Source organism: Eulemur rufifrons, chromosome 2 (genome assembly GCF_041146395.1).
Source record: "Eulemur rufifrons isolate Redbay chromosome 2, OSU_ERuf_1, whole genome shotgun sequence".
In the NCBI taxonomy this organism is placed as follows: Eukaryota; Metazoa; Chordata; class Mammalia; order Primates; family Lemuridae; genus Eulemur; species Eulemur rufifrons.
Genome location: NC_090984.1, coordinates 56,739,711 through 56,753,560, shown reverse-complemented (window position 1 = coordinate 56,753,560; position 13,850 = coordinate 56,739,711). Strand labels below are relative to the sequence as shown.

At 43.5% G+C, this 13,850-nt stretch overlaps 1 protein-coding gene across 1 annotated transcript in view; it reads right to left on the bottom strand.

Annotated features, from left to right (window-relative positions):
• Nucleotides 1-13,850, bottom strand: part of RYR3 (ryanodine receptor 3) — a 342,229-nt gene that overhangs the window by 113,885 nt on the left and 214,494 nt on the right. The window contains 5 exon segments of the mRNA XM_069492266.1: nt 1,572-1,792; nt 4,126-4,295; nt 6,265-6,385; nt 8,230-8,338; nt 9,450-9,630. Of these exon segments, the coding sequence (XP_069348367.1) occupies nt 1,572-1,792; nt 4,126-4,295; nt 6,265-6,385; nt 8,230-8,338; nt 9,450-9,630 (802 nt within the window).

Sequence of the window (13,850 nt, the reverse complement as noted above, 5' to 3'; positions counted from 1 at the left end):
CCTCCCCCCAACTCTGGCACCACTGAACTTTCTAATGTTTCCTTAGTTTTGCCTTTTTCAGAATGCCATATAGTTGGAATCACACAGTACGTCGAGCCTGTTTAGATGGCCTCCTTTCACTTAGTAATATGCCTTTAAGATTCCTCCATGTCTTTTTGTGGCCTGATAGTTCATTTCCTTTTAGCACTGACGAATATTCCATGATCTGGATATTCCACAGTTGATCTGCCCATTCACCTACTCAAAGACATCTTGTTGGCTTCCAAGTTTTGGCAATTATGTATAAAGCTGCTATAAACATGTGTGTGCAGGTTTTTGGGTGGACATAAGTTTTCAACTCATTTGGATAAATACCAAGGTGCATGACTGCTGGATCATGTGGTAAGAATCTGTTTAGTTTTGTAAGAAACCACCAAACTGTCTCCCAAAGTGGCTGTGGCATTTTGCATTCCCACCACCAATGAATAAGAGTTCCTGTTGTTCCAGATCCTTGTCAGCATTTGGTGATGTCAGTGTTCTGGATTTTGGCCATTCTAATATGTGTAGTGGTAGCTCATTGTTGAGATTGCCTTGTGGTGTGATGCTCTAAAAGGACCGATAAGTTGTTTTTTTCCTAGGCAGCCCACCACATGCATAGTCGTCTCTCATGTGATGAGGAAAAAACTCATTCAACAAGAGTTAGGACCATACCCAGCTGGCCCCTAAAGGGGAAGCCTGTTGATCCTCTTTCCAAGGCCACCAGGCCACCTACAGCAGTGATTCTCAGTCTTGGCTGCATATTGGAATCATCTGGGGAGCTTCAAAAGCTAGAATCTTGGGTCCCATCCCTCAAGGTTTTGATCTTTTGGGCTGGGGTGTGGCCTGGACACTGGGATTGAAGCAGTAACTCACCGGGTGATTCTAATATGCAGCTGAGAAGGCAAAACACTGGCTTAAAACAGCAGATCATGGTCCTGGCCTGTGCTGAGGGCTGCTATTCAAAGAGCCTTCTTCCTTTGACTTTACCAGACAACGTAGATTCCTGAGGACCCAAGGCTCTTGGAACGTCTTTATCTTTTGTCCTCAGTTGGCCCTGATGCCCATCTGCAGTGGTAAAAACTATTGCCTTTAATTCTCCGCTGGGACTGGAGATTCTTTATTTTGCCCAAGGCCTTGGGAGACCTGGAGGTAGGTCACTTTTTTCATACGCTTAGAGTCTGGCCTTTGTGTAAGGTCCACTCATTTAGAGGGCAGACAAATCTGCTTCAGACTCTATCTTGAGCATGAAACAACTATTCTTCAACCTGAATACTTCAGGGCTAAAGACAGTCTTCTGGTCTATCAACCCTGTGGGCAAAAGACTGAGCTGTGCCCTCTCCTCTTTTCCCAGAGCAAAAGATGAGCCTCCATGACGGGCCTGCAGTATGTAGGAGGACCAAGTGCCTCTCAAGAGGAGATGTTTGGAAGGGAGCTGGTGTCCGGGGAAGGCCTGGAAGCTTCCTTAGACTGTTTCACCAGTTTTTAGATTACACGATTAAATGCAGTTGACCTGGATACATACACAGAAGTAAAAACATGGGAAGGACACTTACTTGCAAATGGCAAGCAAACATTCTTCTATAGTGTCCCTCTGTGCTTTGGTGAGGGAACGTCCTTTGGAAAGCCTGTATATTGTCTGCAGCGTAGAATCGATCAGAGAGGTGCAATGTTCTGTTCCGGCAAAGAGAGGGGCGCATCTTGTAAGGAGCGGGAGCACAGCAGAACATATGTACCTGTTCAGTGCGAGCGCAGCCTCCGTGGTGCTTAGGGACACCTAGGAAAAGCGGGTCGGGACACAGGTTACTCTCCCTGGGGGATGCAACAAAACTTACCCTGTGCACCGAGCTGCCCTGGAGCAGGCTGGGGTGGCTCACACACGTCCACATTTCACAGCAATGGAGTGAACAACTTCCTACCTTGTCAACAGGTCTATTTTCCTTTCGCATTTTAATGAAAAAAAAAATCAGATTAAAAGAAAAAATAAAAACCAGAAGAAAACAGAGCAAAGACTGGCTGGTTCTAATTCATCCTAAATGATCCTATAAACTTTTGTTCCGCTTGAAGAATTTTGAACCCTTATTAAAATCAGCTGATGGACAGCCTCACCCAACATCCTGGATGCTTGCTAGGCTACTACATTATGATTCTTGTTTTAGCTCTCCTTTCTCACCTTCTGGGGAGTCACACATTGTGCTCTTAGGGTTTTAGGATTAGTAAATGGTTATAGGCCAAGCAATCTCTCAAATTCGCCAGTTATGTGACAGCTTTACAAAGAGAAAGTGGAGCTTTGACCTCCGTCAGTTAATTTATGAGCATTGTGCACATTCACAACCTGATAAATGACATGGGGGAAGAACTCATTAAGGGAACCTAACTCTGCATGGGAAAAAGTGTAAAAGGAACAGAAACCTGGGACCTTCTATAAAACGCCAGTGTAATTCTTGCTCACAGCGTTCTCTTCTGTTCATTAGATGGACAGGCTGAATATGAGGAAGACCCATTTAGTGACACTAAATACAGCCAAAGAATGTTAACTATCATCTTTGAAAACTGTAGAACTTCAAAAGAAACTTTGAGATCCACAGAGATGAAATATTATTATTTCCTGTGATTATCACAGCCATTATATTTGTAACACATTTTCTACAGCTTGTGATTTGAAAAACTGTTTTCTTTGAACGATACACATTTTTGGGTGTTCCTATAAATTATCAAAAGTTTGTCTTTTAGAAACTTCAGTAATCATGCTGAAAGAAATAGCTAATCTTTCACATTCATCACTTTAATAGACTGAGTTGTTAAAATTAGGAAGGACAGAGCTTTAATTCCTGTGGCTTAAAAGTTTTCAAGAGAATGCATGAATATCTGTGTGCTGAGGAAGTGAATAAAAAATCTTTTTGTTGTAGATGGTGTTTGGACAGGCATGTGATAGAACGCCAGATGCTAGAATAGCATTTGCCATTATTTGATCTATAAAAAATTATATGCTTTGATCGGGAACCTTGGGGAGGTCCCAGGAGTTAAGAAAATTATTATTTTTTTGAATCAAGAAATGTATAGAAAAGTTCAAAACAAAAGTAGTGGTGGAAGCATGCTTTTAATTATCAAAAAGGATCGTATGCTCCTAACACTGTCATGGATATACCATTTCCCATCTCCATGCCACAGAGAGGGTTGCAGCTCCCTTTCAGCTTGGGGCTCCTATTTTTGTCCAAGTCTGGGTAATCCATTAAGACTGAATCCATCCTAGTTAAGGTGCTGGCCGCTGACTACCCACCACAGAACCCAGACTTCTATCTCTGTTGGACACCAGGTGGAGCCTCTGAGAAACCTTATGACTGACTCTAAAAACACCCCTAAACTGGCAAGATGTTTTTTAGACTTATGCTGATCTAGTTTGTCCTGGTGCACTGTTTCTCTCCTTAGTCCTGACTTGTGGCATCTGGCACCTAAGCTGTTTAACTCTTGGGGCCTCCTGTCTCAATGACTGTTGATATTGAACTGCTTTATTTCACCTTTGATTTCCACACTTGTATTTGCCCTTATCCTCTTGTACCTATTTTGCCATGCTCCTGGCTTCAGATCTATCCTTCTTTATGGTCAGTGTATGAAACTAAGGAGTGAGATTGGGAAGAGTATTTCCAACCTATAAGGCTGCCAGCCAGCCTTTTGCATAAACAATAGAGCCACGGTTCTCACCTGAAGGGGATTTTGTCCCCCAGGGGACATTTGGTGATATCTGAAATTGGTTTTAGGGGGTGTTGGGGGTGGATTCGGGTGCTACTGGTATCTAGTGGGTAGAGGCCAAGGATACTGCTAAATACTCTACAATGCGTAGGGTAGCCTCCCCAGAACAAATGCTGCCAAGATTGAGAAACTCAGCAATTGAGGGAGCTGGACTGAACATCTGAGGTCAAATTTACCTATGTCTCAGTCTCTGGCCTAATAAAATAAGATCTTCCATTTCATGGTGCTTCTGTTTTCTCACCCGTCAAAGCAGGCTACTAAAATGTAATCAGTGAGTATATAGAAAACATTTGATTTTAAGTCCAATGTTACTAAATTTACAATAATGGGAAAATAATTTTTCTTATTTTTGCAACTTACTGTATCTAGAGAGGCAGAGGCTCTTAAGTCAGGTAAAAATCCAACCTCTAGTAAGTGGAGCAGGAAAGTTTGATCCTTAATGCCATAAACTCGGTCCAAGAACAGCACCATGGGTGCCTTGTGGTCAGGGCAGAAGTTGGCTGCCATGTCTGGCTCGCTGACTGACCCATCTGAAAGACACCGAGAAAATGTTATTTCCCTTTTTCTATCTCCACAGTCTCAAAAGGCAACACAGAGTTGTCTATCTATGGCTTGTTCTTCTTATAAGTGACAGGAACTTTGGAAATAATACTGGTCGAGCATCCCAAATCTGAAAATTTGAAATATGAGATGCTCCAAACTCTGAAACTTTTTGAGTGCCAACATGATGCTCAATAGAAATGCTCACTGGAGTATTTTGGATTTTGTGATTTGGGATGCTCAATCAGTAAGTATAAAGAAAACACTCCAAAATCCAAAAAAATCTGAAACACTCCTGGTCCCAAGCATTTTGGATACGGGGATAGATACTCAACCTGTATAGTGTTGTGCTGAATCCAGTTTATACTGGGTTGAAAAAGCCAATTGTTAAAATTCTAGGAATTTTGATAGCCAGTTGTTAAACATGCCCATTATTAAAAATTAGAATTTACAATTAAATTATATTTAAAGAGGTACTAAATACTAGAACTCATCATTTCCTTTTTGACTATAAACCATACTTTCGAGGTTATTTATATCAATTGCATTTGCATATTGGAAATACAATGTAACAGTGTGCTGTGCACATTGGCTTCCCAACTCTGTGGTCAGGAAATTACATTGGGAGCTTGAAATTGGTCTTGGTGAGAGAATTTGCACCACAGAAATGGACAAGTGCTCAAATCAGGGCTCAATTGATTGCTTTGTTGATTAAAGACATAAGAAAGCGAGGGAGAAAACATTAATGAAAGCAGATTAAATTTAATATGTCACATCTGTAGCCATTACATCATAAATAGCAAAAAAATTCAAGAAAATATTCTTTCAATATTGGGAACTATTATCTGATTCAGGTGAAACTTAGATCAGGTCTTCCAAGCATTTGAATCTTATCTTAATAAAGAGGTTCAATGATGAAGTGGAGAATACCATGAAGAGAATAAAAACTGCTTGACTTGGAGAATAAAGACAAGATTTTGAATGAGGATAAAAACTAATCTTCCTCTTCCTGTTTTGTTTACTCTAAAAACTAGGAAAGAGAGCCTCCAAATGAGCAAGCTATACTCACAGCGTACGTAAATACTGTTCTGGAAAGGTAGGGGACTTCATAAGGCACCCTGAAAGGTGCAAGGATTAAGTGCTCTCTGGCCTAGACCCTCATCCTGCCCAGGAATCAGTGCAGGGCTCTGGGGCAGCCGGAGAAGGACCTCCCAGCCCAGCAGCTGTGGCCGCTCCTGCCTGCACACCACGGGGAGCTTGACCCAAATGGCTAAGGTTGACTACATCTTTCTGAGGAACATTATTTTTGTGGGATATTAGTAAGTGTTTTGTGCGATATTGAGTATTTTGTGCTCAAAAAACACTGAGTGGGAAGCACTGAGTTCCACATTTTCTTTATTGTAAGTTTTCTCAGAGATGTTATCATCTTACTGCTATTAAAATGTGATACAACCCAGAGCACTTCCCAAAGCTTATTTGATCTCAAAACTGTTATTAACATGTACACCTATTAATATGTCCTGCACAAGTGTTCCGTGGAACATCAGTTTGGGAAACACAGTGGCAATGAGCATCATGCCATCTTTTAAATTCCTCCATCTGCCTGGATAGCGGGTGGAGTGAGTGGGAAAAGCAGAATACTTTGGGGAGAGTAGAAGTTTCGTAAAGATAACACCGATCAATGTCAAATGTAGCGTTGGGGGAAAAACTCTTTATGATCCTCAGCTGCGAGGCATGCAGGACCATGGCAGAAGACAGCCTGTGTCAGGCCGCATCTCTCTGTTGCCCCAGCTGCCCACACAATCTGGGGGACACAGAGGCAAAGGGGAAGGGGGGTCGTGGTGAGAGGTTTCCTTTGTCCCACTCCATCAGCCTTCTTCAAAGCGGGGGTGGGGGGCGCCCCTGAAGAGGCAGGCCGTTGGGGGACTGGCAGGTCCAGCCTGCAGCCGCTTGTCTCACCTTTGTTCAGGGAGGGCAGCTTCAAGGGGATGCTGATAATCCCAACCAGGTCCTCAGTGGGCACCAGAGAGCGCAGGATGGACCTGATGCGGATGGCTTCCCCTTTTCCTGTCTGGATGAGCTGTAAGGTGAGCATTGGAGGACAGGGTCAGAGAACTGCAGTTCCCACAGCCCACTCCACCCGACCTCCAAACCTTTGCCAGTCAAATGGTTCCCTTTAAGGACAGACAGTTCTATGTTTGCCTAACTGCTATGGACACTTGTGGCCACAGGGAAAGAGGGGAGCATTCTCTTGATTGCCCAGAAGAGATGCTACTAAGGGAATAAGTCAGACTAAAGTGGTAACTTGATTCCTTTGCTGTGATTAAAATGGCCATGCGGTTATGGTATCAAGTCTCTGCACTAAATGCTGAGCCTATTGATGGCTTCTCAGTGTGACTGCACTACAGCAAGTGCTCCATGGCCAGGACAGAAGTGTTGACAATGTGGCCACACAATGCCAGGCTCTACAATTCTGTTAAATGTAGAAATGGCTTATGAATTTCCTAAGAGTTTCATTAATTCTAGGGCTGGGTGGGGTGGCAAGAAGGGTATAGAGAACACGAGAGAGAACTTGAGCATCTCAGTGAGGTTAGCCTGGGGTGAATAACCTGACCCCCATGGACCACAACGCGTCGACCAGCACCTGTGTGGTGCACCTGGATGTCCCCCTCCAAGGGGTGCAGCAGGCCCCTAGCCAGGAACTGAATGGTCACAGCTCAGGGTCAGACCTACCTCTGGTGGGCTGGATGGCATGCTGGGATGTGACACTCGGTGGCACAGGGAAGGGAGAATGCCTGTGCACCCACCCTGGCACCACCTCCCATTCCCACGGGTAGAGGGGAGGCTGATGGTGATGACAGGATCTCCCCTCCCTCCACCACGGACAGAGCAGAGATCCACAGGAGGGCTCCTGAGAAGGGGTGTGTGTGTGTGTGTGTGTGTGTGTGTGTGTGTAAGGTGTTGGAGCAGAGAGGCAGTAAGGGAGGATGAATAAGGCAGCCCTGATGGGCCTGGTGGCTTAGCTAACCCACGCTGCCTTGCTGAGCATAAGCAAACTACGTAAGGTGCTTTCTTAAGTGAGGAAGGTGATCAAGAGAGCCAGGGTATGAACACACTGGCGTCCCTGACCCTCCCCCTACCCCAGCACTGTAGAATACCCTAGTGTTTCCTTGGCTCCCTTTCAGGTTTCGTGCATTTGTTTAAAGGCAGAGAAATGGAAAGACAGGCCTGCGTGGGTAAGGCAGGTTTATTACAGTAGTAACTGGACTCCCAGGTATTCAAATCAGACTACCTTGTCGGGATTTAGACTTTCTTTTCAATGAAAAGCAATGATTCCCTCTTTCACTTATGATATTAGGCCTTATATGAAATAAGACCAGTTCTCTCAGCTCCCAGCAGAGGTAAAAAAGGAAAAGGAAAGAAAATGCTTTTTCGTCCAAAATTGGAAGTCTGAGAAGACATCTCATAAAATAGAAACATCCTCTTGTGTATGTCCACAAAGCACCACCTCGGGAAACAGCCGAGCATGAACCATGGAAAGAGACTCCTTCCTGGGGCCTCACACCATGGTCATCAGGAAAAGAGGATTTTCCACGTGGGGTGTTCTGATGGCCACCATCAATAATCAAGCTGGACCAAATTGGGGCACATGGAAACAATTTTTGGAGGCTTTTGAAACAAAATGTGCAGAGGATATGCTCAACGAGTGCACAGAGAAATCACACAGCACAAAGGACTGCCCAGGAGCCCTTCCTTAGCAAGCTGAAGAATCAGGTAATAGAGATGGAGATCACTTTTGATGTTACCTATGGAAAGGAATTTAGCAAATTCCAGAGATGGAGGAAGAAATCACATTCAGGAAATCTACAGTGTTTGCGGCACAGGCTTCTCAAAAAGTCACTCTCTGGGAACTCAGTCACTTACGTGCATTTCAGGAGCACAGCGGCCCAGTAGATCTATAAGGGCCGAGTAGAATGACATAATTGCATTGCCCATGTGCACGATTTCTTCTTCCTCTTCATCATCCTCCGTGCTGCAGAAAGAATGAACATAGGGGCCTGTGAGTGTGACGAAGCCTGGCAGGTGCTCCCATGTTATTGGGCACAGACTGCTTGATCTGGAAATGCTGCTCTTCTGGGCATCATACATCCTTTCCCTTCTCCCTGCAGAAGTTGATGAGGTGGTTTTATTCATTAAGCTCAAAGGACTCAGATATTTGCCCGTGACATTCCTAGGATCCCATGAGCTTTAAGGCATGAGGACTGATCTGGGCTGATCACGCAGACCACACCTCCTACCAATCATTCTTCCCTTTTCCTCCCTGTGGAGGGAATACCCATGGACATGACACTGGCAAGGAGTCAGGAGGGCTAAATCCATGTCCAGGCTCTGTTGTTAATAAGCTATATGGCCTAGGGCCTCAGTTTTCTCTCATGATACGTGAAAAAGTTGGGACGGCATATGTTTTGGGTTCTTTCCAGCTCTAGCAGGTCACCTACCAAAACTGATGACAAAGAAGAAAGCCAATTGCCTAGAGAGTTACCTCTGCTGGGTTGTACCCAGTCCTGAGATTTTAAGGTCTAATCTAGAGGCTGCGATAAGGAACAGGAAATGATCACAAGACATAGTAACGGGAAAGCAAATGCCATCAGGTAATTCACCAGCTATATCCTTAACCTTCAAATCCCAAGATTATTAATGCCATGACTTTTCACATTCTGTAATTTTCTTTCCCCCCCGCCCCCCCCACCCCACAAGAAAGCAAAATGCTTTCCTGATTAGTCCTCACACTTTCAGAAGAGGAAGGAAACTTGCTGGAGTGAGGTAAGGACTATAACCCTGGTCCAGGCCTCTTGGCGCACTCCCATGGTGGTGTTGCAGGGAGGCTAAGGGTTTGCTGCCTGTGCTTTGCCAGCCGGGCTGAGTGGAGCAGAGAAAACAGGAGAGGGTGAAGGTGAAACTGAGCACTGTGCTTACTGGGAGGGTCAAGACAACAATGTGCTTGATGGAGTGATTTTAAGCGTTTTAAATACAACTGTTAAGAACCTGTGTTTCCTCTATCTCCCCGTTCTTCATCCACGTACTGACAATATTTGGGAGCTCACCACCCATCTCCACGCCAGAGGGCAATTCCATTCACTTACACTTCCCTCTTGTATCCCTGAGAGGGGAGGTCCAGCGCTGGGTTCTCAGAGATCTTAATGGCGCCCTGCATGGCTGCCAAGAGGCCGTTTCCTCCCTCGCCCCGCAGGGCTGGGCCGAAGCACTCTGGGCGTCTGATGAGCAGCTTGACCACGACGCTCGCGTTTTCTTCCACACTTTCACCTAAGGGAGAGAGGCACTGTTTATTTCTCATCGGGAAGGACAACCCCAGAATTTATTTCTAGTTGATGAGGCTGGAAGAACGGTATTTCAGTCAGCTTGTCACCTACTCTTGAGATTAGGAGCTAATACCTATGGAGAAAAAGGTAAGCTTTGATAAATTAGTTCAGGATCTGTTTATTTGAAGTATTAAGATGAACAATTATGGAACAGAATTTTACTCTTCAGCTCAGGATTTGGTACCATTGAGATTATTTCACTACATTCAGGTCCTCAGAGGGCAATTAATACACTGCTGAGTCTGCCCTGGAATACTGATTCATTCACAAGTCCCTTAGAGAACAAAAGAACTTCACATCTTTATTAACTCCAGGAGGGGATGCCAATTTGCTTTCTTCCTTGAAAGGAGGTAAGATGGTAAGTCAAGCTGGTGTGCTTCAATTAACATTTGCGGAGGTGACATGTTAGCTCCTGACTTAATACTCTCCCGAGGTTTAACACATACCCTGAATCAGCCAGGTTTGTATGGACGGGTTTCAGGGCATTTCTGAAATCATTTATCCAGATGAAGAATCCACTGGGTAAAGTTTTCTTGTTTATTCCTAAAATAGCTCTGTGGGATGGTAGAGGCTGGCAAATTGTATTTTGATGGTACTTTTCTTTGGATGAACCATAGACAACTAAGATAGGGTCTCATTTCCAGAAGAGGTGATGAAGCGGTGGAAGTGGAACACTTAGGAAGGGACAGCCATTGCTTCTCAGAGCCAGTACTTATATTCGAAAGCAGTTTTATAGCTTGTTCAAACTATTTCATATAACATACCTTCCATCTCAGATGAAACCCTACTTTCTGTCTGAGAATTTATCCCTGAGCTGAGACTCAAATGCAAGACATTTTTGGTGTTATGTTTGCGATGAAGCCTGAAGAAAAAAACTCTTCTACAAAATCATAAAGTAAAATTTCTTGGAGGATTGAGCTGTGTAATAGAGGATGAAATGTGGTAAACTGTTATATTATTTATTCTTATGTAAAAATTACTTCAAATCTTAGTTTTTGTAGGTCAGGAATTTGGGAGTGACTAAACTAGGTCCTGGCTTGAGATCTCCAAAGACGTTGCAGTTAAAACGTTGGCCGGGGCTGCAGTCTGCTGAAGGCTTGACTGGGACTGGAGCTTCAGCCCCTGAACTCATTCTCGGGGCTGGCTATTGGCAGGAGGGCTCAGCTCCTCACCATGGTGACCTTGCCATCGGGCTGCTTGAGTGTTCTCAAGCCATGGCCGCTGGCTTCCCACACAGCAAATGACCCAAAAAGAGAGTAAGGCAGAAGCCTGGATGTCCTTAGTAACCTGATAACATACTGTCACTCTGCCATATCCTATTCACTAGCAGTGATTCACTCAGTCCAGCTCATACTTAAAGGGGGAAGAATTAGACTCCATCTTTTGGAGGCAGGTGCATCAAAGAATTTATAGACATATTTTAAAACCATCCCAGCAGTTTAAGTTCTGCTTAATGAAAACTTTCATGAATCAGCTTAGAAGTAGTGTGAGTAAAGCGTTTGAATGGGAACCCAGAAAACCTGGCTTCTCCTTCCAGGTCTTTAGCTAATGACTGTGTGCGTGTGCACATTGCACATTCTCACTGGGGCTCATTTTCCCCGTTGAGATACTCATGGCCTGTTTAGTTTTAGAGTGAGTCTATTAATCTAACCCATGGTGAGATTTCTCTCACCATGACCAGAGGAACAGAGGAGCCGAGGTTGCTGTGGAATGCTGAAATTAACTCACGTTCATCTCACACACAAACTCGTAGTTGAATACACCTGGTGTGTCTCACCGCTCTCGAGAGCCTACCTTAGACCACAGCTGTAGTCTTGTCCTAGAGCTTGGCTTGCTGATAGTCTCTTTTTTCACCCAACCTTCTGTTCTGCAGGTAAAATTCAAGATCGTAACATGTACCACTCTACGTTTTAGAATTGTGTAACTTGATCCAGAAAAATGTTTGTTAAACTGAATTTGAACAGCTCATCAGCGTGCATTCACTGTTTTATAGCTCCATACTGCAAGAAGAGTTTAAAAGTTTTGTAAAGAAGTTTGTCTTCAAGTTTCATCCAATATAAAACATCAAAAAAGTTAGTTTTTATTAGACCGGAATCTGTACGAAGAAACTTCTCAGGAGATGCTAGAAATGTAAAACAATCACAATGAGATGGTAGGAAGAATCAACATATTCTCGAAAGAGAGAAACCAAGGAGAGGCTGAGCCACACTGCTGGGTTTGTAGAAGAGCTCAGATAAAGGGACGACGCTGCGTGCTGTGCCGGTGCTTTTGTGTCAGTTGAACCAGCATTTATACCTGATACTCACAGGAAGGATATTTAAAAGCATCAGGAGAATCAACATATTTAAAAGCAAATACTCTGAGCCATAAAAGTAACTCACAGTTTACTACTTTCAAATGTTTTTGGTCTTCAATATTTATCATGTGGCACATAAATCTGCTCTCCCAGTTGTAATTTTTCATTACATGAATAATAAAGCTAAAACATTGAAATTTTAAGTGCCAAAAATGGAAGAAAAAAGCTAACTCTGTTAATCAAACTTATTTAAATACTGGACTCTGATTCTTTCAGTTACCTGGTGGAAACGCTTGCGAGTCAGCCGCAGTTTTTACCAGCGTAGCTCTTCCCACAGCAATTAGCACATCGTGGGAATTTGATGGGATGTGGTAGCACAATGTGCAGTAGAAGTTGAGAAGTCAGATCAGACTGTGGGCGCTCTACTGAGTTTGCTGGTGAAATTCATTTGCCCAATTAGCCTTATTTTATCTGTCTCAGGCCTTCAGAACTAAGCTAATTAGGTTGGCTACTACAACTGACCCAGGAAGCCATCCCTTGATTACTGAATTGTGGACATCTGTGGGAACACAGCATATGCCCTGCGCGAGGAAGGAACTGAAGTGCAACCATTGCTGCTAATTAGACAGGGGACAAAGGAGAAGAATTTCCAAAGGCTTCACAAGGTAGAGAGGACAGCATGATTAGAAGAGAGAGAACATTCTTTTCCGAATTACCTGTAGCTCAGGAAGCTTGACTGCCAACCAAATCCACTGGGGTGGAGCTGAATATTGACCTTGAGGGCATTTTTCAAGGGGGAAGAAGATCTGAAGTAAACTAGTTTTGCCTAAGGTCTTACAACAATGTTTTTGCTTAAGTTCCAAAATGAATAATGAGCTTAATAACAGCACGAATGTTCACAGAGCCTTTCTTCAAAGGCTTTCAACACTGTGTTCACAGTCCTACCTGCCTTTTTGACATTTCTAAGCAGTTGGATGGGAATGGAAATGATTCTCCTCATTTTACCTGGCTAAAGCAGTCATGCTCACCACGGGGACAATTAGTAGGGATGCAATGATTTAATCTTCAGCCCATTACTTTTTTACTCTCTGTGTTCTAACTACAGTTCCTGTTGTAAAGTTCTTTTGCCTGGAACACTCTTTTTCTTCCCATTCCCTTGATGCAAATACTTGCCCTATGTAACTCCACTTCATCCTTCAGGAATAGCTTAAACATGGGAGCCCCAGATGGCCTGGTCCTTCAGACACCCTGTACTCTTCCTTTGTACTTGTTTTTCCCACAAGACTGCATATTCCATAAGAACAGGGCCTTGTTTGAATTATCTAACCCTGTGTGCTCAAGGGTCTTGTTAACATCTGACATATAATGTTTGTTCAAAATATTTCTTGAATATATGAATAGACTTCACTGAGACTCAAGACAGAGGCTTGCTTGAAATGACTCGATAGAAAACTGAAGTGATTATCCATCATTGCATAACCAGACAAATTATCAACTTCTATTTACAAGAGCCTGAGTTGTCTACTTCCTCGGATTTCAGTGAGGTGTAAGGAAAAAAAAAAAAAAAAACATACCCTCAATCAAGTCCCAGGGTGCCAGAATGAATGAGTCTACTGATAGTCTCATTTAGTTAATTTAGAGAATCACAAGGCAGGGGCAACAGCCAGGACCCAATACCTTTTTGTTTGGATAAATGCCAACTTTGATATGGTGCCAGGCAACTTGTATGATTTGGCTTTTTAAAATGTTTTAAAAAAACATTAGCACCAAACAGTTATTAAATAATGCCACATTTTTGACAGGCTTAAAGGATAAAATGTTTCTTCTTGTTCATTAGGGAGACGGTGACAGGAAGGCAACACTGCACA